Source organism: Ursus americanus, chromosome 10 (assembly GCF_024610735.1).
Source record: "Ursus americanus isolate L20-20 chromosome 10, mUrsAme1.1.p, whole genome shotgun sequence".
In the NCBI taxonomy this organism is placed as follows: Eukaryota; Metazoa; Chordata; class Mammalia; order Carnivora; family Ursidae; genus Ursus; species Ursus americanus.
The window spans coordinates 61,557,528-61,579,598 of record NC_142136.1 but is presented as its reverse complement, the minus strand read 5'-3'; the positions used below and the strand labels follow the sequence as shown (position 1 = coordinate 61,579,598).

The 22,071-nt window shown below is 40.3% G+C and overlaps 1 protein-coding gene across 1 annotated transcript in view; it reads left to right on the top strand.

Annotated features, from left to right (window-relative positions):
- The window catches only part of FREM2 (FRAS1 related extracellular matrix 2), a 156,547-nt gene that overhangs the window by 53,387 nt on the left and 81,089 nt on the right, over nucleotides 1–22,071 (top strand). Inside the window, exon 3 of the mRNA XM_045796914.2 lies at nucleotides 16,659–16,805. Within this exon, the coding sequence (XP_045652870.2) occupies nucleotides 16,659–16,805 (147 nt within the window). The remainder of the gene's footprint in view (nucleotides 1–16,658; nucleotides 16,806–22,071) is intronic.

The window sequence follows — 22,071 nt, the reverse complement described above, 5'->3', positions numbered from 1 at the left end:
CCAGTTGAGAGATCAGTTGATGATTCAAAGATGTCTCTCTGCTTCCTTCTGAAATTGACGAGTGCAGAGCTGTTGCCTGCCACTCTCATGGGAAGTAGTTACTGATCAGGGGGAGAAAGAAGTGCACACTAGGGAACAATGTGGTTTCAGATTTTTTTATCTGTTTATCAGCCTTAAAGTTTTTGTTGCAGCATTATCCTCTTTCTAAAACCCAGCTTAGTCCGTTCTTCCTGTGCCGGTAGTTTTAAGAGCTTCAGAAGCATTCTTTTTAGTAAGCCTTTAAGTCCCTTATCAGAGTTGAGCAGATCATAGGGTTCAAATATCCACAGGGAGTAAGATCCAACTCAAAATGGGAGGCTGACATGGCTCGTTGTACATGGTTGGTGATTTTAGCTGCGTTTTTTGGAACTGGCCAAAATCCTCATCTTTGTCTCTGGTGACATTGGATCCTGCATTTGACTAATTAAAAAACATGGCTGGGACACTATACTGTTAAGCTACAAAAAAAAAAAAAAAAAAGCAAAGCGTGTGTCTCCGACAATACCTGTGGTCTCTCAGGAACAAGTAGACCGGTAGTCAGTAGTGTATATGTGAACTCCGTTTACTTTTGTTGGCACTCTACAAGCTGCCATATTTACTTTGCCATTTAGATTAGGAAATGGAAGAGCCTTGAACCATAATTTGTATAGCCGATAGAAGGGGAAAGCTCCTTAATTTTATTGCTTTTGTTCCTCAAGATTATGAAGTACAATTCCAATTTTTGGTGTCAAGTGTGGACAGTTGGGAGTTACGTTACATGAATGTGATCGATACTGTGCGAGACGCTCTGCTCATATATGGATTTCGAATGGTCTCTACCCAGAGCCAACTTGTCCCGAAGTGCGTTCTGTAGAACAAAGTCTCACATGATCCCTTCAAAAATGGGTTCCCTTGGGGCACCTGCGTGGCTCAGCCATTACTCGTCTGCCTTCAGCTCAGGTCATGATCCCAGGGTCCTGTGATTGAGCCCCACATCAGGCTCCCTGCTCAGAGGGAAGCCTGCTTCTCCCTCTCCTGCTCCCACCTTGCTTGTGTTCCCTCTCTCGCTGTCTCTCTCGGTCAAATAAATAAATAAAATCTTAAAAAAAAAAAAAGGGTTCCCTGGTGAAACGAGACTGGGAAATGCTGCACGTCCTATCCTCCCACATGTCTTAGGGCACATTCCCATTTTATTTTATTTATTTTTTATTTTTTATTTTTAAAAGATTTTATTCATTTATTCGACAGAGATAGAGACAGCCAGCGAGAGAGGGAACACAAGCAGGGGGAGTGGGAGAGGAAGAAGCAGGCTCATAGCGGAGGAGCCTGATGTGGGGCTCGATCCCAGAACGCCGGGATCACGCCCTGAGCCGAAGGCAGACGCTTAAACGCTGTGCCACCCAGGCGCCCCCACATTCCCATTTTAAAGACCCGGAGACGTGTGGCAGTAAAGAATTCTGTATACATAGCTTAATCCTAGGACATTTCTCTCCCAGTTAACTCAAGAGTATTTTTTTTTAAACATAATACTATTAACAGACAGGAGAAATAAGGTTTGAAAAAACATATTTTGGGAAATGCTTTCCTGAATTCTTCAGTAGAAAACCACATAAAGGTCTGGGCGGTCTATATTTTTGGAGACTGTTTTAGACAGTATTTTCATTCTCTGTAAAAGCAAAAGTAAGGGTGTGCGTGTGCGTGTGCACACGTATATGTGTGTGCACACCAGCACACACGAGAATTTGAATATGCAACGTTTCTCCTTCCAGCTCTGGAAAGTCATGGAAAGCTAGCTGGCCGGTGTTCAGTGTCCACGTCTGCCTTCCTGCAACCACCTCAGGAAGCCCTTCCACTTCATATTCTCAGCTCAGAGCTGTGCTAGCGAAGCCTAAGCTGAGGAAATGCTCTAGAACGGAAATCATTACCCACATATTTGATTTCATACTAAAGTCTAAATCATGCATGCACTGTCACTATGACAGTTTGGTGCATTTCCTTTTTTTAAGATTTTATTTATTTATTTGAGAGAGAGACAGAGAGCCAGAGAGCACGAGTGGGGGTAAAGGGCAGAGGGAGTGGGAGAAGCAGACTCCCCGCCAAGCAGGGAGCTCAGTGTGGGACTGTACATGGGGCTGGATCCCAGGACCCTGAGATCATGACCTGAGCCGCAGGCAGATGCTAACTGACTGAGCCAACCAGGCGCCCCCAGTTTGGTGCATTTCTAAAGATCCTCAGTCCTGAGCTTCTAGAGGACTAGCCATAAATTTTGACTGCGTAGGAAAACTACGGGTTCAGCTACTTCCTGCAACAAGAGCATAAAATTTGTTGTAGTAACTTTCCCATATCCATGATGGTTTTGAAAAATTCTGCATATTTATGTAAAAAGGGGAGGCAGGTCCATCATTTGACCACATGTCTTATCAATTAGTAAGAAAACATGGAATTTACAGAGGAAAGTCAGATAATATGTTTATGTTAAGCTGTGTGTGTGTGTGTGTGTGTGTGTGTGTGTGTGTAATTATATAGTAAGTTTTGACCAGGGTTTTTCCAAAGCATGACTGACATTTTGGGCCAGATAATTCTAATTCTTTTTTGGGGGGAGAGATCTGACTGTCCAGTACATCGTTCGGTGGCCACCTCCCTGGCCTCCACCCACGAGGTGCCCGTAGCTTCCCCTCCCTCTCTCTTATTATGACAACCAAAACCATCTCCCAACATCCCCCAACATCTCCCAACGTCCCCACCAGGGCAAAATCTTTTATCCTCCGCCCCCCCGCCCCCCACACTAAGAACTACTTGTTTAAACTATATTATGACTTGTATGGGTTATCTCGACCTAAAAGAATTTGTCACACCGATCCTCATTTTTTTTTAAGTTGAGATAGAGAGAGAGAAACTTTCACCTGTGGTATGTATTTGGATTTTTACCAAATAAACACTTAGGTTCAAAACTCCTCCAAGAAATCTAGTCATTGTTTCTTTCTACTGCTCAAAATAAATGAGCTCTTAAAGTACTTTCCTTTATACCATTTTCTTCAGAACCAAAAAAAAAGTTGTTAGAACTTAAGATTTTGTGCATATTTAAATAAGGCCTGAGTTTCCAAGCCTGAGTACATAGAATGCCTAAATTTTAAGACCTTTAAGTAAAGGTTTTAGTTTCTCATCCTGGTTTGTTACGAAAGCTACTCATAAAGCTTGCTGACAATGTTTATTTCAAAGTTTTTAACCCAGATGGCCATTGAAGGATCACTGGAATACCTTATCATTGCTGCTAATGATGGCTCCTGATTTATAATAATATATTTTTGTCTCAGTATGAGGAATTTTCTTTAAACAGACAGACGTCGTGAATTAAACACACAAAATTTTTCTAACCAGAAAGTTACTTTTAGTTTGAAAGCAAGAGTACCCAAGTTGTAAATTATTTTTTAAACACAACATAAAGTTTTTCAAAGTTTTAAGAAGACATCAGTGTCTTTCTAACACATACTTATTAGCAAGTATAGACTATAGAACTTTGCTAAATGGAAGATAGGGTCCTTCTTCTTTCTTGACTTCCATCCATACAAAGGTAGTTGGCAAAAGAATTTTAGTAAGAAAGAGTTCTTCGGTGTGGCAGTTTGGCAAAAGTATATGTCCAGTCTTCTAGTTCAGTTATTCATGATATTGGCTGCTTACACTGGACATTTTTGGTTAGCTATTTGATTGTTCGTGGGTAAATTTTAATATTCTAAGGATTACTCTTTATTGTGGACAAAATTTTTATTTTCCTCACAGCAATATTTATAGACTCATTTGTATCATAATGCAGATTTTCTCTTCCACTGGCAGAAAATCCATTTCAGGAGGAGGTATTTGTGAGGTATTTGTGAATGGTATCTTTGATTCCTAGTCCGTCTTTATTCGTAGGAATCCTTGAATAATTCTCCGAATTTCATATTTCTTAGGCAGAATTCATATTACGTCTTTCTGTACTCTGTGTCCTTTATCGGTCCCTCAGTTTGCCATTTATTTCCTCCTTCCCCGCTTTGCTTTTGCAAACCCCACAAAGCTGGACTTTGCTTCACATGCTGTTCTTCTCCTGCACCTGTTTTCTTGTCATTCCTTTCCCTTAAAGGGGCACTGTCCTCTGTTGTCCCTCCACTGTACCCCTTGTGCCACATCTTCAGTGGTCTCCCCAACTGAACGCCCTCCCTTCCCACCTCTGAGCCCCAGGTCCTGCATGCTCACAGGTTTACCTTACATTTTGTATTATAACTTATGTAGGGTATTTGGTTTGCGTCCTTACTAGAGTCTAGGTCTTACAAAGGGGACTGCGTGTGAACCATCCTTGAACTTCACAACATGTGCTGTGAGCTTTGTTCAAAAAAACAAGACAAAACAAAAACCACACTGCTGTATTGCTATATGTTGGCTAAATCTTTTTCCTACAACGTCTGCTGCTCTAAGACCATACCAACTTGTCTTTGTAGTTATTGTGTCTTTTTTTTTTTTCCTCTAACAGCTAACTATGCTAAAGAATGGCTTTTATATTAATCAGAGACACTAAAACCACCAAAGAGGACTGCATTTGCGGCCCTGAAATAATTTTAAAGGGATCAGGGCAGTCACCAAAGGGTTGGACTAATTAAATAATACGCAAGTGAAGTACAAAAGCTAGCTTTGTAAAATTAATCTGAAATAAATGAAAAGAAAATGTGACAAAACAAACATATGACATTGATGGCCTTCTACTTCATTCCACCCCCCCCACCCCCCACTGTCTCCCCTTCCGGCTTCCCTCCTTCCCTCTCTCCTTCCTTCCTAGGCAGACCTCAAAGACAAGGCTTGTGTAGTTTGTCCCTGGAGCAATAGCCAGGAAACCCGATGTGATTCCACAGCTTTCTTTCAAATTTTAAGTCTAGAAATCTAAAACTGCCAAATCTTGATTTTCCTGCTGAGCACAAGTAGACCTATGCACATGTGTCCGGACTCAAGACTTAAAAACAGCAGTAACAACAGACTAATTCTAAAGTGTCTTTGAGAACGTTAGCTCTAACATTCTAGGATTCTACGTGAAAATTCACCATATTTCAATTCATAGAATGGCTCTTATGCTGTCATTCCATCTTAATCCCTCCTTCCCGGCCATCAGATTTAAATAAATTTTGGTAATAATAGAAACAAGTTAGGTCAAAGAAGATTTCTTCTTCTTTTTTTCTTTTTTCTTTTTTTTAACAGATTAAGGCACTTCTGAGGTTTTATTCTGTTTTCTATTTTTGTCTCATTGTGGATACAACACGTTTTCAAATGATAATCCAAAATATAGCTCCATCTGTAATCCTGGTTAATTGCAATGACTGTGTGTTACGGAAGTGTGCATGGCGCTGTAATACAAATAGGAATTAGAAAACAACCTCACTTCACAGGGAGTGAACTAAATGGTGCTAAACCGGTTACTCCGAGAGGTGCTGGGAGCACTGCTTTCATTTCCCCCATAGAGTTTCCTTGGGGGGGGGGGGGAGGTGTCTGGCGCCACAAAAGGAATTAGGCTCTGGTTTGAACAGAGACCTTCAGGCTATGAAATTTATTTTAAGAACGTGTTGCTAGAGATCTAATAAATTTATAGAATTTGTTGCTTCAGGCAGTGCATGCACGAAGCCTTGCTGCACCAGGTGTTTTGTTTTCTATTTTTTTTCCTTTCCCCAGAGGCAGGAGAGGGTGTGGATCTTCTTGACAAAACTTAGCTCAGCTCTTGATAAAGCAGTTGTTGTTTCTATGAAAGTATAGGGTTTGGGAGGGGGTTAAATTCTATTTGTTGGGGTGCCTGGGTGACTCATTCTATTAAGCAACCGACTCTTGATTTCATCTCAGGTTGGGGTCTCAAGGTGGTGAGATCGAGCCCCCTGTTGGGCTCAGCACTCAATGAGGAGTCTGATTGGGATTCTCTCCCCTTGCCCCTGCCCTCTCGTGGGTGGGCATGCTCTCTTGCTCCCTCTCTCTCAAAAAAAATGAATAAATAAATCTTTTTAAAAATTTAAAATTCTATTTGTTAATGGGAAAAATAGGATGAATATTATTTCTGGGCTGCTTTAAAGAGAAATAATTAAGTCCCCTCTAAATTTTAAAAACATATATAGAGAGATTTCATACTACTTTAAGCACACAAGTTTTATGGTCTTACGTTGAAGAACAACAATATTTGAAATCTCAGTCTGTTAAATAAAAAGTCCACTAGAGTAGACCTGACAACCCCCAGGAATTTATTCCTCTTCTGCCAGTGGCTGCTAAGTAATCTTATTCAAATCGCAGCTTTCTGGAGCTTGGTAAAATTTGGTAAGGAGAAAATATGCAAATATGCAATCCAGGCTTCATTCTTGCTCCAAAATGCTTGAAGTTTATATTTGCGTTGTTCGCCTGCAGGATCATTTCTTGAATTCGTTTGTGTTCTTGTTTAAAACACAGCATCACACTTTCATTTTCAGAACAAAGTTTCCTTGGCCACTCAGAGCACAGCACTGAGATGACTAAATTGGCTTTTGATTTCAATGCACGTGATCATCGAGTAACGTGCATGCTGGAAATGAGAGCTCACCTTGCAATTATGTGTTTGCTTTGTCCTTTGTCTTCTGTGGATGTGCACCTGAATTCCTCATCCTGGCCGTGCATGCCAACAGTGAAGGCATTCATTCCACTGGGTTTAAACTTCTAATTAAGAAAGCAAAGTATGGCACAGTTAAATCAAGTTTAGATTAAGGGAAAAAATTTTTTTAAGTCTGAGGTTAACCGGAGATGTAAACTCATGGTTCTCCTCTTTCTCTTTCCTTTTGTTACGGGGGCTGAAAATAAATATGTTCGGTTTCCTTTTTTGGGGTGGTGGTGGGGGAATGTGGGGAGAATGGAGTTGGGGGAGGGGGACACACTGAAGGAAACAGGGAGGATTTCTGCAGGCTTAGGCTTGCCACTCTGACCCAGCTGTGGCCTGATGGAGCACTTCATTCAGCCTAGAAGGGTTTTCCTTCCAGCTTCCCTGGCTTTTGGCTGTGGCCCCATATTCATTCATAAAACAAGGGGGTCTTACTCTTGGCTCGTGTTAATTTTTCTATGATTCAGTCTCAAATATTTGGGAACTGTCCTTTATACCCTTTGTTTTCCCACTGGATTCTTACCCTTTGTGGGCCTCACTACTCATTAGCATGAAGTTTGCTGCTGGTAGAGGGAAACACACTCAGATCATCAGGTTTGCTTCTATTCTAGAGCACTCATTCATAAATTAAATTAGAGCAAAATCTAGAGTCATCTGTAAATAGAATACAGACCTAAATGAAGTAATCTAGTTACTCAGAGGAAGTAAAGAAAGAATACTAGCAGACTGCATGTGAATCCCAGATCTATCACATACTTGAGAAATTAAAGTGAATAATTTAGCCTGACAGTATTTTCCTCCTCCATAGAATGGGGGACTGCCCAGTTGGCAGGGTTATTATTGTGACATGCATTGAGATAGTGTGTGTGTTACCAAAACGACCCTGACCACGTGCCCATTGTGTCCAGTTCTCTCCATGCGTTTTCAAGGTCCCCAGTGCAGAGCTGACATTCAGCCCATTTACACCTGTATTAGAGTGAGTTTTAGTTGTTTTTGGCCAGGGTCTCTTATGATTGGTCAGTGCCCATGTTGTGCCAATTCTGGTTGGTCAAGCCCATTTTTCTGCTCAAAGGTGGGTGTTCCCCACAGTAAGGGCAGCCCCACAATGTCACCATAGCCCTGCCTGGAATCCCAGTCGCTGTGTTCAGCTGCCCCAAAGCAGGGAGCTGCCTGTGGCCCCAGGAGCCATCAGGAATGGGTGCCAGTGGTGAACTTTTCTGTTACTGTGTATCGAAAGAAAAGGATGTCCAAAAGAGTGCTACTTGGAACCTGGTATGAAAGAGATTAATTAAGTATCTCTTTCAATTTCCACTTATGGTTTTCTCTCTTCATGGAACCAAAAGTTCATTCAGGAGCCTGGGCATGAATTAGAGATGCATAACACCCTTTCCCTGTACTCTGACTCTCTACTTGCTCTGATGTTTGACTTTATACAGAGTCTACAATACTATGTCTGATGTATCCATGTCTATTACAATGAGCTCTCTCTCCAGAGGCTCCTTAGAGCCCAAGAAAGTCAGCTTCCACTGGGTCTCCAGTTCCGCAAACAAACATAGATAGGCATGAATCCCAGATGGGGACTGTGCTTAAACCTAGATCCCAGAACAAATTATTCTAAGATTCTCTTGCAGGATTAGGAGGTATTCAGCATCAGACTCATCCGGTGTGTACTGTTTTCCTAGGTTAAAAATTATCAGGGCACCTGCCTGGCTCAGTCGGTAGAGCATGTGACTCTTGATCTCGGGGTTGTTAGAGCCCCACGTTGGGCATGGAACCTACTGAAAAAAGTCATCCTCTAAATTCTCTCTGTATCTTTTGAGAATATGGCAGGTAGCCATGCGGGTGCCGGTATACCCTTTAGGCATGAGCCACACTGTGTCTGCAGACTAATGCTGCCCCACCCAGGGAGGGAGGCCACCGCTGCCCATCTGACAAGGCAGATCACACTTCTGCTCCCGTGCCAGGGAAACGGTTGACTAAAGGGAGGCGAAATGTGTGTGGAGGCAGAGCCCTTGTCCGCTCCTTGTGCTGTTTTGTCTTGTCCCAAAAGGTGAACTTATCGTAGCGTGTTTTGAGTAAGTACACCGATTCTTGTTAATTGCACTAGTCACGTTCTATAAAATCGCGGCAAATACTGAATGGTTACTCCTGGGGGAAACACAGAGGAAGGCTCCCTGCAAGCTTCAGGTCGCAACCTTTTGTTATCCGGTCAATACATAACCTTGTTTTACGTGCGTTTCTGTTGAAAGATACCTTATTTGATGTATGTTGTAGATTCATGGGCATTAAACGCACAGCCAAGCTCTAGAACTTATATCACACATGTATTTTCTCCGTAGGACATGTCACAGCTTTCTTGTGCTTAGGAACCCTGAACAGCACTTTGGCACTAAGATTGTGCATTATTTTAATCAGTGAAATCATTAGTATAAAGCACAAAAATGCAGAAAGTTTGGCACTAAGTGGACTGTGAAAAGGACCCTAGTGTACTATATGAAACAAGAAGGCAGAGCATGAGGCGAGGCAGATTCTTCAAGGCTGTTCTGCAAGTGTCCTCGGATGAGCACAAAACCCCTGAGAGTACTGATTTGGGGTCACCCATAAATTTTAGCAAGTAGACGAATCTGCAGATACAGAATCCAGGAATAATGGGCATCCTCTGTATATCAACCTCTCGTATAGTCGATGAATAGGAATGCAACTCTTTGGAAACTCATGTACAAATTCCATCATCTACCCATGCTGGGCATATAAATCAGGTCCCTAAGGAGCAAAACTACATGTAATAAAGTGCAGTGTGATCTTGGCTTCTAATGTGAATGTGGGTCTATTTGCTGGCTCCATCTCTGCTTCCAACGTATCTGGCAACTTCTTATCTTTAGATCCGACAGAAAAGTGTGAACTCCTCCATGCTGGAGCACGGGTCCCTGCAGGTCATGTGACAGTGAGGAACCTATCGCAGCTCTATTTACACTTTTGGTTATGAAGGGTGTGCTAATAGGAGCCTTTCCTGAGAATAGCCTAAAAGACCACACCACCTGAGGTCAATATGTGCTCTGCGTATTTCCCTCCACCTCTGGGTCTCTGGCACACTACTTCTCTTCCTATACATTTCTGTGTCTAGTCTCTGTATCTGTGAATCTGACACCTTGTTCTGTGCTGATGCTTTTCCAGAATGAATAAGGCTGTGGGAGTGTGGTGGCACGTGGGGGATGGGTGTACAGATTGAAGGAAGAAAACGATATATCCATTATCAAAAGTCACTATTTAACAAAAACATCCATTGGAATTAAGTAGCCTACAACAGTATAAACTCAATTGACAGTTTTTCTGGGGCTGCCCCCAGTTCTTCAGGAGCTCTGTCAGTCATACTAAAGCTTAGGCTTTAGGTCAAGATCCTTCATCTCGGGGCGGCAGGGTTGTGATAGGATGAGCACACGCCCCCCCCCCCCACCTTTGGGGTAGATTTTAAAGCATCTCGATCACTTCCTCTTTGTCTTTACGATCCAATCATTTCTATAGAAAAAAGAGAAGGAAATGAATATTTAGTAAATGTCCTGAAATCCTCCCAAACTGAATTCCCTGAAGTTTCCTCCTTACTGGATTTCTTATCTCTGTTCTTATACTTCATCTTCCAGGAACACCTTCCCCCCCATCTCTGTAAATGTTCAAATACCACCCTGTACTTAAGGCCCCATTTAAACAGTATCTCTTTTATGAATTTGTCTTTGATGCCCTCAGGTTAAAGCAAGCCCTCTCTCTGTGAACTCCCACAGCTCATGATCCGTGCCTCTCCCACAGCACTTGTCAGTCTTTACCTTGTACACTTATCTATGTATTTATGCCATCTCCCATCCTTGAGTGTCCACTCTTGGGGGCAAGAGAAAGGATGCTTCAAAGCCCAGTTGACTTCAGCTTTGCATCCGGGGTTTTTAGTCAACTGTGAAATCTACCTGATGAAGGGCCGAAGGACAGGGCTCCAGGAACTCTCAAAGTTAGTTGTATGGAAGATTCTAAGGCAAAGCAAAGTTTAAGAGACCATGCTAGGTAAGCCTGGGTGGCACAGACATTAAAGCGTCCAACTCTCGGTTTCATCTCAGGTCGTGATCTCAGGGTCATGAGATCGAGCCCTGCATGGGGCTCTACACTCAAGTGAGGTGTCTCCTTGAGATTCTCTCTCCCTCTACCCCTGCTCACGTTTTCTCTCTCTAAAATAAATAAATAAACCTTAAAAAAAAGAAAACCATTCTAGCACAGCAATGGCAATGAAATAAATCCCTTATTTTAGCTTTAGTTTTTGATTTTCACTATAAGAACACTGATGTCAATGGAAACTGCATGGTTGTTAACCATGGTCCTTGCCTTCTAAGGGAACAAGACTGCTTAAAACTCAAATTATTTAATTTTCCCAGTAAATTAGGTGATATTGTTGCCTTAATCTTTTTCTATTATAAATACCTATTTCTATTGCTGATTTAAAGGACAATATCCAGCTTTTTAAAATGGCTGTATAGTTGATTGCCAGGTCAGCTTTCAGTCTGAACTTTATTCTGGGCAAATGAAATGTTAGCAAGCTAGAAAAATCTAAAGTAGAATTATGTTCTATCAGCAACTGACTTTTCTCCAAGAAAAATATTTGTCCAAACATTTTTGAAAAAAAAATTGTAAGAGCTAAATGGACGCCCAGAAATTACCCTGATCAAGACAAGTCAGAGGTGTGACATTAGTTTTGTATTGAAAATGTGTACTTTGTCTTTCGAGAAACCCCGGCAGCTGTGTGTTGTAGGGAGGGTTTAATTGAAGGTTGTGATTCTTTGTTATTCTAAAAAAAAAAAAAAACAAAAAAAAAAACCCTCTTCTGTTCCCATTGAAAAAGAAAATGAAGAATCCTAAAGACCAGCTGGAAAAGTTCAAAAGAGGTCTTTTCATCAAACCCTTAATGGCTTTAGTGTCATGGTTTGGGGACAAAGCCTATGGGAGTGTGGCTATCAGCTGTCAGGCACCTGTTGTATGGATTTATGACACAGGGACTTTAGCTTGTTTCCAGTGAGACGTTGAGACTCACTCCTTGTGCATTACAGACAACAGAATCTGTTTTAGAAACTAAAATAAGTAATAAATAATTTTTAAAAAATAAGAAATAAAAATAAAATTAAATAATAAAATAAGTGAAATTGAAATAAAAATTTTGTCAATTTCTTAAGTGAATTTCACCTACAATTTCACATTCAGTAAGCCGCAGTTATTGCTATTCAAAGTATTAACATTTATTATTCCCACATATTGAGGTTCTTAGAGGAGTTTACGTGGCATGTGATAAATGAATAAATAATGGGACTTTTCATTCTTTAGATAAAATACAGAGTTCAACTGTGCAAGGTCAGTTTTAATAACAAGATTTGCAATGAACTGCAGCTTAGTCCCTCAGATCCCTGTACCACTCCTGCATGAGAAATAGTACCTTCAGTTTTACAAATTCCAAAATGCAGTAGGATTCATATGTATATAAATCAGAGGTAATGTATCATTTAATTTATTCAGCATTAAGCTTTATACACTTAACTTCATATGCTCTAGCAAAATATGCATTTAAAAAGCCCAGGGTTAGAGTGAATGCTAAGCATCTCAAACAATGACCCTAGAGCATGTCACTGTCTCAAAAAAAGCGAAGTTTCTAGGTACTGTGTCTGAATTTTATTTCAAGGAAAATTTCAAAGCAGCAGACATATGAAATCCTGGCAAACTTGTTCAGCTGTGTGTCACTCGAAACCCTTGATTAACCAGTAACCTGGCACCTTCATCCTTCTAGAACATAAGCACCAATCCAAAAACGTTTTATACATACGTAAGTAGAGATGAAGTTAGCTATTCCTAAGCTACTTCATAATGGAAGGGAAGGGTTAAACAGGCCTGGAGTCATCAGTAACCCCTGCAGGTGTCATTTAGATAAACACAAATCCCAGTGATTTACATTCATAGGTAATCATTTAAAGCCTTCACATAGTGCTTAAGAATAGAAGTATGCACGACTTTTAGAAAGGGTGTTATTAAAAAGTTACTTTTTTCCCCCTCAAGCAAAAGACTCAGTAGCAAGAGAGTTATGTTACATTTATGTAGGCCATTTATATTGCCTGAGAAATGAAGCACTACTGAATGTCTTTCACCAGACACGGTACAGCATCTAATTCATTCGGGAGGCATTTCTATAACAGTTCAGCAAAATGAACTCCCTGCCCTCCTGGATCATGTGTTGCAAAAGGGGGAGACAAAGTGAACAGGCAAAAAAAGTAAACATATGTAGGGTACGAGGTTATGGAAAGCACTGTGGAGAAAAATGAATCCAAATAAGAGGGCCTAGAGCCCTCAGCGGTTTGCACTGGGGCTGTTGGAGTGTCAAGGGAAGGCTTCACTGACTCCATATTCCTCAAACATGTAATATTTAGAAGTGTGATATTTTCTGCAAAATTTAAGAGAAGGATTAGAATCAAATCTTACAATGAGCTAAAAAGGGTCAAAATTTAAAGAAAGAAACTGTGCGCTTAGTTCTCTCTCCTTGGACATAAGGGAAAGAGCAATGAAGTGTTCAGGACTGGCAACTAAAATTCATTTGTTGAGCACAAGAGTTACTGAAGAGGTCAGGCTTTATTAGTCTCAAGTCACAACTGAAATATGTGCTTTGTGTAAGCTGAAAACTGTTAGGGAAAAAAGGAATGAAACAAGCAGGAGTCATAAAGTAGCCACTTGACTCCTAAAATTCATACTTATTACAAAGGTTTCTTCAGTCCTGCTTGTGTCGCAGACATTACTTTGGAGTTGGAGACTAGGATGAATTGACCAGCGCCAGTCCTGAGGAGCTCAGGCAGTTAGAAGAAGCCCACACACTGGCATGTAGATAAAGAATTACAATTACTAGGGGCGCCTGGGTGGCCCAGTCTTAGCATCTGCCATTGGCTCAGGTGTGATCCCAGGGTCCTGGGATCTAGCCCGAGCATGGGGCTCCCTGCTCAACTCAGCAGAGAATCTGCTTCTCCCTCTGCCCCTCCCCCCCACTCGTGCTCTTGCACTCGCTCTCTCTTCCTTTCTCTCAAATACATAAAATCTTAAAAAAAAAAATTACAATTATTCTGAGTGGAGAGATAGGAGAAGTACACACAGGATGCTAACCCAGCAGCAGAAAAGCGAAAGGTCTTCTGGGCGGAAGACAGCACATGGCAAGAGCCCAGACCATGTTCAGAAAACGCTGAGAAGTTGGGTGTGACTGGGTGTTCACCTATAGCTGTGAGGCTGGAAGTGTTAGGATGGACAACGAATGCCTTGGCCTAGCATGACAAGAAGTCTGGAAAAACATCTGGGACTTGTTGGAGCCACAACCTCAATGAGAAGTGTGGCGTAAAGATGTTTTCACGTAATAATTAGTTGAGAAATTAGAAATATCTTATGTGTTCATTCCATTGATTAAATGTTATTCTAGTCTTGTCTATTACTTTCTGGAAGAAATGTTCCAAGGAGTAGGACATAAACACAATAATTTAAAAAATATTTTTAGAGGCAGGAAAACCAAATGTTGGCAGTAGTAAAAGAATGAATGGCCACTCTCAATCTCTAACAAAAATTAGTGCAATTTAGTACAATTAGTAAATTTGTACAATTAAGCAGTAGGAGAGGATATCCACTAATTGCGCAAAACTGCAAAGTAATGAATAAGTGAGCAGCTGCAGAATCACACCCAGATGAGAGGGCTGGAGTCCACCCAGGCCTCATGAGGGATGTGGTAGAGGGACCCCGTGAGGAGTGGGAGATGTGAGCAGAAGGACGCGCCATCATTTTAGGACAGAGGTGACAGGAAGAGTGGGTGAGGCTGGCAAATCCATGGCGCAGCACGCTTGGCTGGATCGGGAAGTGGCCACAGTTAAGGGCACCAGGGAGAAGACGGGGAAGGTCAAGATGAAACTAGAAATCTCAAGGGCAGCCAGCCTCGAGGCGCGCCGCGGCTGCGCGGAAACCAGGCAAGGGGGAGCCAAGTGCAAGCCGATTTCAGGCGGATTCACGGGAGGCTGGGCACGTGGGCGGCATTTGCGCATGCGCAGTGTGGCCGGGGTGCGCGCGCTCATGGGGATGCTGCCATATACGTGCTGGGCTGTGCTGCGTGCCCACGTGGCTTATCTCGCTTGACTCTCACTCCGGATGCAGGTATTAATTAATATTACCTTCCTTTGACTCTCCAGATGAGGAAACAGAGGTCTAGGGAAGAAACTAGCTCAAAGTCAGACAGCAGATACGAAATGAAGTAGGCCTTGGACTTCAGGGCCGAGGCGAGCCCCCGCCCTGGCCTCTCCTCCCAACAGCACCCAGTGTCTAGGAGATGGTAGGCGTAATAAATTTCTAAGGACACAATGTGGCGTGACCTTCCTGCGCTCCAATCCATTTATATTTTCTATCTAAAAAAATGAACTCTATTTTCTATCTAAAAAAAGGGGGACGGTCCATAATCCTGTCAATTTAACACCCCAAGGAGCGCCAGATTTGTAACGCCTCATTTTACAAACTACCACATTCACAATATCAATACCATGTGTCTCTGGGTCTTGAAATGCCTTAAGGATTCCAACAAAAATTTCACATTTATCGTTTAATGACCGAATAATATTTTATTGATTTCATGAACACAAAAACTCAAAACCTTTTTGGGTTCAGGAGCCTATTATAGAAACTATTGCAACAAAGAATTCCTTACAAGTACATTTTATAATTATTCCTTCCACAGAAGGACTTACAGGATCAAATGGTACGAACATCTTTTTGTCTCTTGCCATGTAGCTGCCTAAAAGGCTTGTGCTAATTTACAATTCAGATAACAATAAACAAGAAAAACAATTTCCCTACATAATCTCTGCTGCACTGGGTGTTCTCATTCATCTTTGGTACTTGTCAACTGATAACTCGAAGTTGCTGTGACTTTTATTTTTAAAAATTTCTAGCTAAGATGAACATTCTTTCATGTGCTTGTTCCCTCACTATGTTCCCCCTTGTGCAGATTTTTTTTTTTTTTTTTTGCCCTCAGTCCATTAAAGTTCTGATGATGTCCTGTCTCATTTCTTTTTCTTTAGCGTAGCTCTCTCTATGTGAACTCAAAAGAGAAGAAACTAGAATTAAAATGGTGCCTCTAGCTGTGTTTGTTATTTGGGCTTTTTTCCACCCTTTTCCAGAAAGACTTAAAAGAAATTACCAATGCCTTTGTTTATAAACCTCACTTTATTCTGAAATAATTGGTGTAGATCAAAGGAAGTGGAGGGATACTGCAGAGTGATCAGCTGATAACCATTTCTCCTTTCATTTTCCTAGCCTCGCAGCTTTCACATTAGAGAGATCACACACAGCTCGGTTTCTCCTGATAGGCAGCCAGCTCCATTTTGGTGGAGAGGTGGGAGGAGAGAGCCTTATCTTGAGAGTAGAATGGAATCAATGAAAAGAGCTGTCTGTTTGCTCTAAGGAATGGAGTGGAGTATAGTGGGGAAGGGAGGTGGAGAAGGGATATTTGTTTTTTCTTAAGTGGTTATAATTAAAGCCTTCCACCCAATTGCTCGGTGAACCAGAAAAAGGTATTTGTGAAGTTGTGTGTGTTTTTAACATCACAAATGAGCCTTGGAGCCTTCTTTGTGGAAAAACTTGCTCTCCAGCGGCACCTTGTGGAAAGTGGGTCATCCTGCAACTCTGATACTTGATGGTATGTTTAAAGGAAATTATTTCTGGTAGTTGTGTGCTCCCTCCCCATTTCCTACTTTGCCTTCTAAACATCAAGAGATATTGTGAAGGATTATGTCAGCTGTTGTATTTTTGTATAACAATCACTGAACGAACAGTAAGCTGTATCTGCAGGTATGTACTCTGGAGGTGCGTGTCAAATCAAGCTACTTTAGTGATTCTTAATGTTGCATCATTAAAGTCATCTATAGAATTTTTAAGGTCGTTCATTCAAGAAAGCACTTATTTGGGGCTTTAAATTTTTGTTTTCCAGGTGGGAACAAATTAACCAAGCAGCATTTTCGTCTGAATTGGGCATGGATCTCCTTTGAAAAGGAATATTACCTCATCAATGAAGACTCCAAATTTCTAGATGTCATTCTTAAACGTAGAGGTTACTTGGGAGAGACTTCATTTATAAGTAAGTTTAATTTGCACTTCTGTCTCAAAATTCCCCTTTTTCTAGCAAAAGTTCATAATTTTCCAATGATTAAAATATGTTCAGTTTACTGCTCTAGTTTTAAAGTTTAGGGAGATGTTGACATTTAAAGGTTCTTTAACTGCTAAAGAAATATGCCAAGAGTTTTGTGTCAGGGCTAAATCATAGAAACAAAAGGCTGCAAAAATAGGAAATGGGTAACCAATTAACATACCTCTCCAAACCTTCTACCTACATATGATCTTTCTCTGATGTAAGTAACCTTACAAAAATGGCAGTAATCACTCATAAGTTAAAAAGTTGTAAATGTCACTAGACCTTAGAAGAGGCTTAGGTGAATCTGTAATTTAACCATAAGATAAAGATCTGCAGAAATGTCAGTGTGAAACCGGTATGAGGGCCACTTTCATAACAAGTAAGTGAAAAACCAGTAACCTATTAGGCATTGAAGTGTAATTTACTATTTGTTTGTTACATTGAGCGCTTTTCTAGGTAACGAAAAGTTTACGTAAAAGCACTACATAAAAGATGTACATTGTGACTTTTCTCCAGAACCAAGAGTAAGATGTTAAATACTAATCATTTTCTGCTGCTTTGCCCTTTTAAATAAAACTGAGAGTCAAAAGCAAAGAATAAAGCCTTTTTACAAGCCCAATCAAGTTCACATTCAATTTCATGCAGGCACAAAATAGAGAAAAGTAGGCATGAGGTAATTTTAAGCAGTAACACCGTTGGCACAAAAGATTTGGCATATTGATGAAAAATGATAGCTCCCCAAGCAATATATTATGTATGGTACTGTATGTTTTACAGACATCTAGGCTGATAGAATTTTCTTGAGGTAAAGGAGCTTTCATTGAGAGTGCAATTCAGGTGGGAATCTAGGAAAATGTTGGCAATAAAAAAGTAAAAACTGGGCAATCTTGTGTTTTCTGTAAGAACAATTATTTGAAATTTTACTGGTCCGTGAAATTCAAAAGCCTTAAAGAATAGATCCCGATGCACACATGCACACACACACGTACACACACATAGCATACGCGGTACCTTAGCACAGCCGCAGTCCCCATCCCCCACCATGTTCCCTCTGACCTTTAGATGCTGGATATTAATTACCCCTTATTTTTAAAGTGGTTTTTGTTTGTTAACTGTAGAGGAGAGATTTTCTCACTATGCTCTGCTGATCCCTTCGGGTTACTTTGCTCAAGGGGGGCTGGTCCACCTGCAGACCTTCTGCAGTCAGGACAGCTCTGCTTCCATCTTTGCTCGCGTGTACCTCTTCTCAGCTGTCATTTCCACTCTGTGTGTCAAACCTTCGAAAGCATCGTGAACACTCTTACTGCTCTCTTTTTAGAAGCATGTTTCCTCTGCGCACACACACACACGTGCTCCGCAGATCAGGAATCTGATCCTGTTCTACTTACTGTCAGTGAGTGGTGAGCCTTCACTGGTTTTTGTGCTTGAAAATATGGGGAAAATAATAACTAAAAAAAAGAGAACCTTGGCAATTCTTAAGGATGCCTTCATCTATTTGCATGTTGCCTGAATTCCTGGTGGGTGTATTCAGTTTACTCACACAGAGGCCACTGAATGTCATGGGAAAGTTACTAGTGGAAAGATGTTTTTAAAACTATCTTTTCACATTCTTCTCTTCGTTTTCTTTTTTAAAGCAGAATCCTAAAATGTCAAACAGGAGCTCTTTTTTTTTGTCCTGACGTTATTTTTTCCACGAACTATTATTTCTTCTGGGTTGGGATGAGCACCAGCCACTCTGCAAAAGTTCTTTAGCTCCACTTGGTTAACCTCACACGTTACTTAGTAACCTGGGGAGATAGGAAGTTAGCAAGCCCTGTGTGTGGCCCACACCCATCAATCACTGAAGATGGCAATAGCATTCAAGCTGGGACGGAGAATGGAAGTCAGATCAAACAGGAGGGTAGCCTCCAAGAAGTTCTACAATGAATGTGCTTCACGTTCCTGTTTCCTAAAACCTCCACTTTGTCTTCTGAACTTTTAGAATTAGATAGTTTGCATGATATCCAAAACTTGCCTTCAGGAGCACAGTTAGTAAATCATGAATTACATGAAATGTATATATGTATTTTCTCGGAGATGATTATTCATTTTATAACCAATATAACCCATTAATAAATTAAATATGTCTGTGCATTTTATAAAGGTATTTGAATTTCAAGTACCTTATTGCTACCAGTTATCCAGCATTTACTAAATACAAGATACTTATTAAGCACATTAGGTACCACACCTTTATCTTTGACTCCTTACAACTTTACTCACTAACTCAACGTAATATTTTCTGGAGTGCTTACTGAGTGCCAGGCACTGTTTTACGTAATGGACTATGAACTGGCAATAATAACTAACATTTATTGAGTTATTATGTGCCAGCCCTTGTTCCCAATACCTTACATAGTCAACCCCATAAGAGGAGTGACATGATAGCCCCCATTATGCAGATAAAGAAACAGAAAGGTTGTCATATGCCCAAAGCTACTAACTAAGGGGCAGAGCTGAGATTTGGCCCCAGGGCTAACTTTCTTAACTACCACACTGTGGTGCTTCTTAAATCCTCTGCAACTGAGGAATTTCAAAACCTGCCTATGATCCCATTGCTGCTGTGTGGTGGAGGTGGGATATGAAATCTGCTCTCTCATTCAGAAAGCACCTTGTTTGACCTCCATGCCATTTTTTCATGCCAGAGGAAAAGATGCAATTGTGGTTTCGCTTAGTAAATCAAAGTAATATGTTTTGTTTAATAATTAATTCTCTTTGAAAAAAAATAAAAGCATAAATTTAAGCCCAATTTGTAAGCTTTTTGATTTCAAGAATTCTTTTTGCCCCATCGAATAATGTTACCAGTTGAATATTTGTATCTCCAAGTAAGAGCATTTTTTGAGCATTGTGTGTTCTTACTTGACTTTCTCATCTACCACACTAGATTAAAATGTGGACTAATCCATGTCGTCCACAGTCTATAGGCCATTTCTTCATCCTTTATTAAAACGGGCACCTATGTAAAGGGTCCTGTGGAGGTATGAAGTATTTAGTATGTGTCTACCTACCCTCAGATTTTAATGCACAAAAGATTTACCTGGATCTTGCTAAAATGGTGATTCTGATTCAGGGGATCTGGGGAAGGGCCCGAAATTCTGCATTTCTAACAAGCTCTCCTATGTTGCTAACAAGATAGTTTAGCACTATACTCAGAGTCGGTACTGTGTGTTAATTATAAAAAGGAAATCTTTATTTTTGATCCAAAGTAAGTTTAGTATTTCATCTAAGTCTTATTTTACTCTCTAAAAATATAACCTGTCCTTTTTAATTTTATCCCATGTTTGAGAAGCTTATCAACAGTTTAAGACAACAATCCTTTTTTTCACAAAATAAAGAGGTACCTAGGTGGCTCGGGTGGAACAGCATGTAACTCTTGATTTTGGGGTTGTGAGTTCGAGCCCCATATTGGGTGTAGAGATTACTTTAAAAAAATAACATCTTAAAAAAAGATAAAAAAAAAGAAATAGCTTGTGCCTTGAGAAATAGAAGAATAAATGCGAAAGTACAAAAGACACAGACAACAGAAAACACAGTTTTTTCAGTCAGTTAAGCATCTGCCTTCAGCTCAGATCAAGATCTTAGAGTTCTGGGATTGAGCCCCTCCTCGGACTCCCTGCTCAGCGGGGAGTCTGTTTGCCCCCCTACCACTCCCCCCTGCTTGTTCACGCATGCACTCTCTCTCTCTCCCCCCCCAAATAAACAAAATCTTAAAAAAAAAAATAGAAGTCCATTCCTCTTTGCTTGGCAAATCAGCAATACTGCCTATTTATAATTTACATCCAACATTCAATTGAGAATATTTTATAAAATCCACCCAAAAAATTATATGTGTTTTTAGCAGCAACAATGAGATTTGGTACTACAACATATGTTTTATTAGGTTGGATAACTTATCACTTAGTAAGGATGACTGGTTGGAACTAGTGGACATTCCTTGTATTTTACTCATTTCTTTTTGTTTTTAACTGCCTTTTGAATCTCTAGGAAAATAATGCCTTGTTGGTGAAACAAAACAAAACAGAAAAGTGGGCAGTAGTTATCAGAGACCAAATAATAGATTCTTTGCTGGCCCGTGCCGCTGGGGATAGATGGGTCAATGAGCAGCATGTGTGCTGGAACCCCAGAGAGAATGATGCCTTTCATCATCACCTTGGCAGTGAATCATGGTGGACCCAAGAGGTGTTGACAACCTGTCTGTGTGCACTAGGAACCAGAGAGCCAACAGGAAGGCTGGGGAAACATTCAACAAAATATGTAGTGCTGGAATTCCTAGTTCTGAGCCATTTTTCCTCCTGACATTAAGAAGATCATGTTTTACCTACTATTTTAAAAAATGCAATATTTTTGTTGTTTTTCTGAGATCTATAAAACAAAAATATTTTAATGAAATATTTATTTTCATCTTCATTTTAAGATGAGACTAACAGTCAGTAATGCATTCAGATGTAGATATAAATATTCACATTAATCTTGCATAAACACCACTCTAAAAAGACAGTTATTTCAGTTAAATGAGAAATGTTACAAAGACTTTATTTTTCAGACTTTTAATTCTAATAGTCACAAGATTTTATTTTTCCCTTTTTGTCTGTCTTTCCTACCAACTTCTCTTAAAATGCCAATGTTTAAAGAAATATATTTGAAAATTATTCTATTAACTTGACTCACTAAGAGGTTCTAATTCAGTACTTAAGGATATACTAGTACAAGTACTACTGCAATTTTGTAATTTTTGTATGACATTGGATTTTTTGACTCTTGGCTATTTATAGATAATCTATTATTTGAAAACATGGTATAATAATGGTGAAGATCCTCTTGTAATGTAGCGATAGACTCAGAGATCCTTCAGCCTCCTCAGCTCGCTGCAGTTGACCTTGAGTGAACCATCAGAGTAAGCCAAACATACTGCTCATCATAACCATATATATTTAGCTTTCCAGTTCTGTTCACATGGTTTCATGGAATTCTGAAGTGTTCCACCAGAAAAAACCTGGTTGTGGTCATGTTGACAATCACGGAATTAGATTCTTTAAATGTGTAGAGAATATTTTAAGTGTTTATTATGCTTGGCCATTTACGACTTCAATTATCAAAGAATTCTTGATTCACAGAGTCTCTTGTTGGTTTATATTTTCTAGTTAGAGAACTTTTCTTATGTTTTTATCATGTG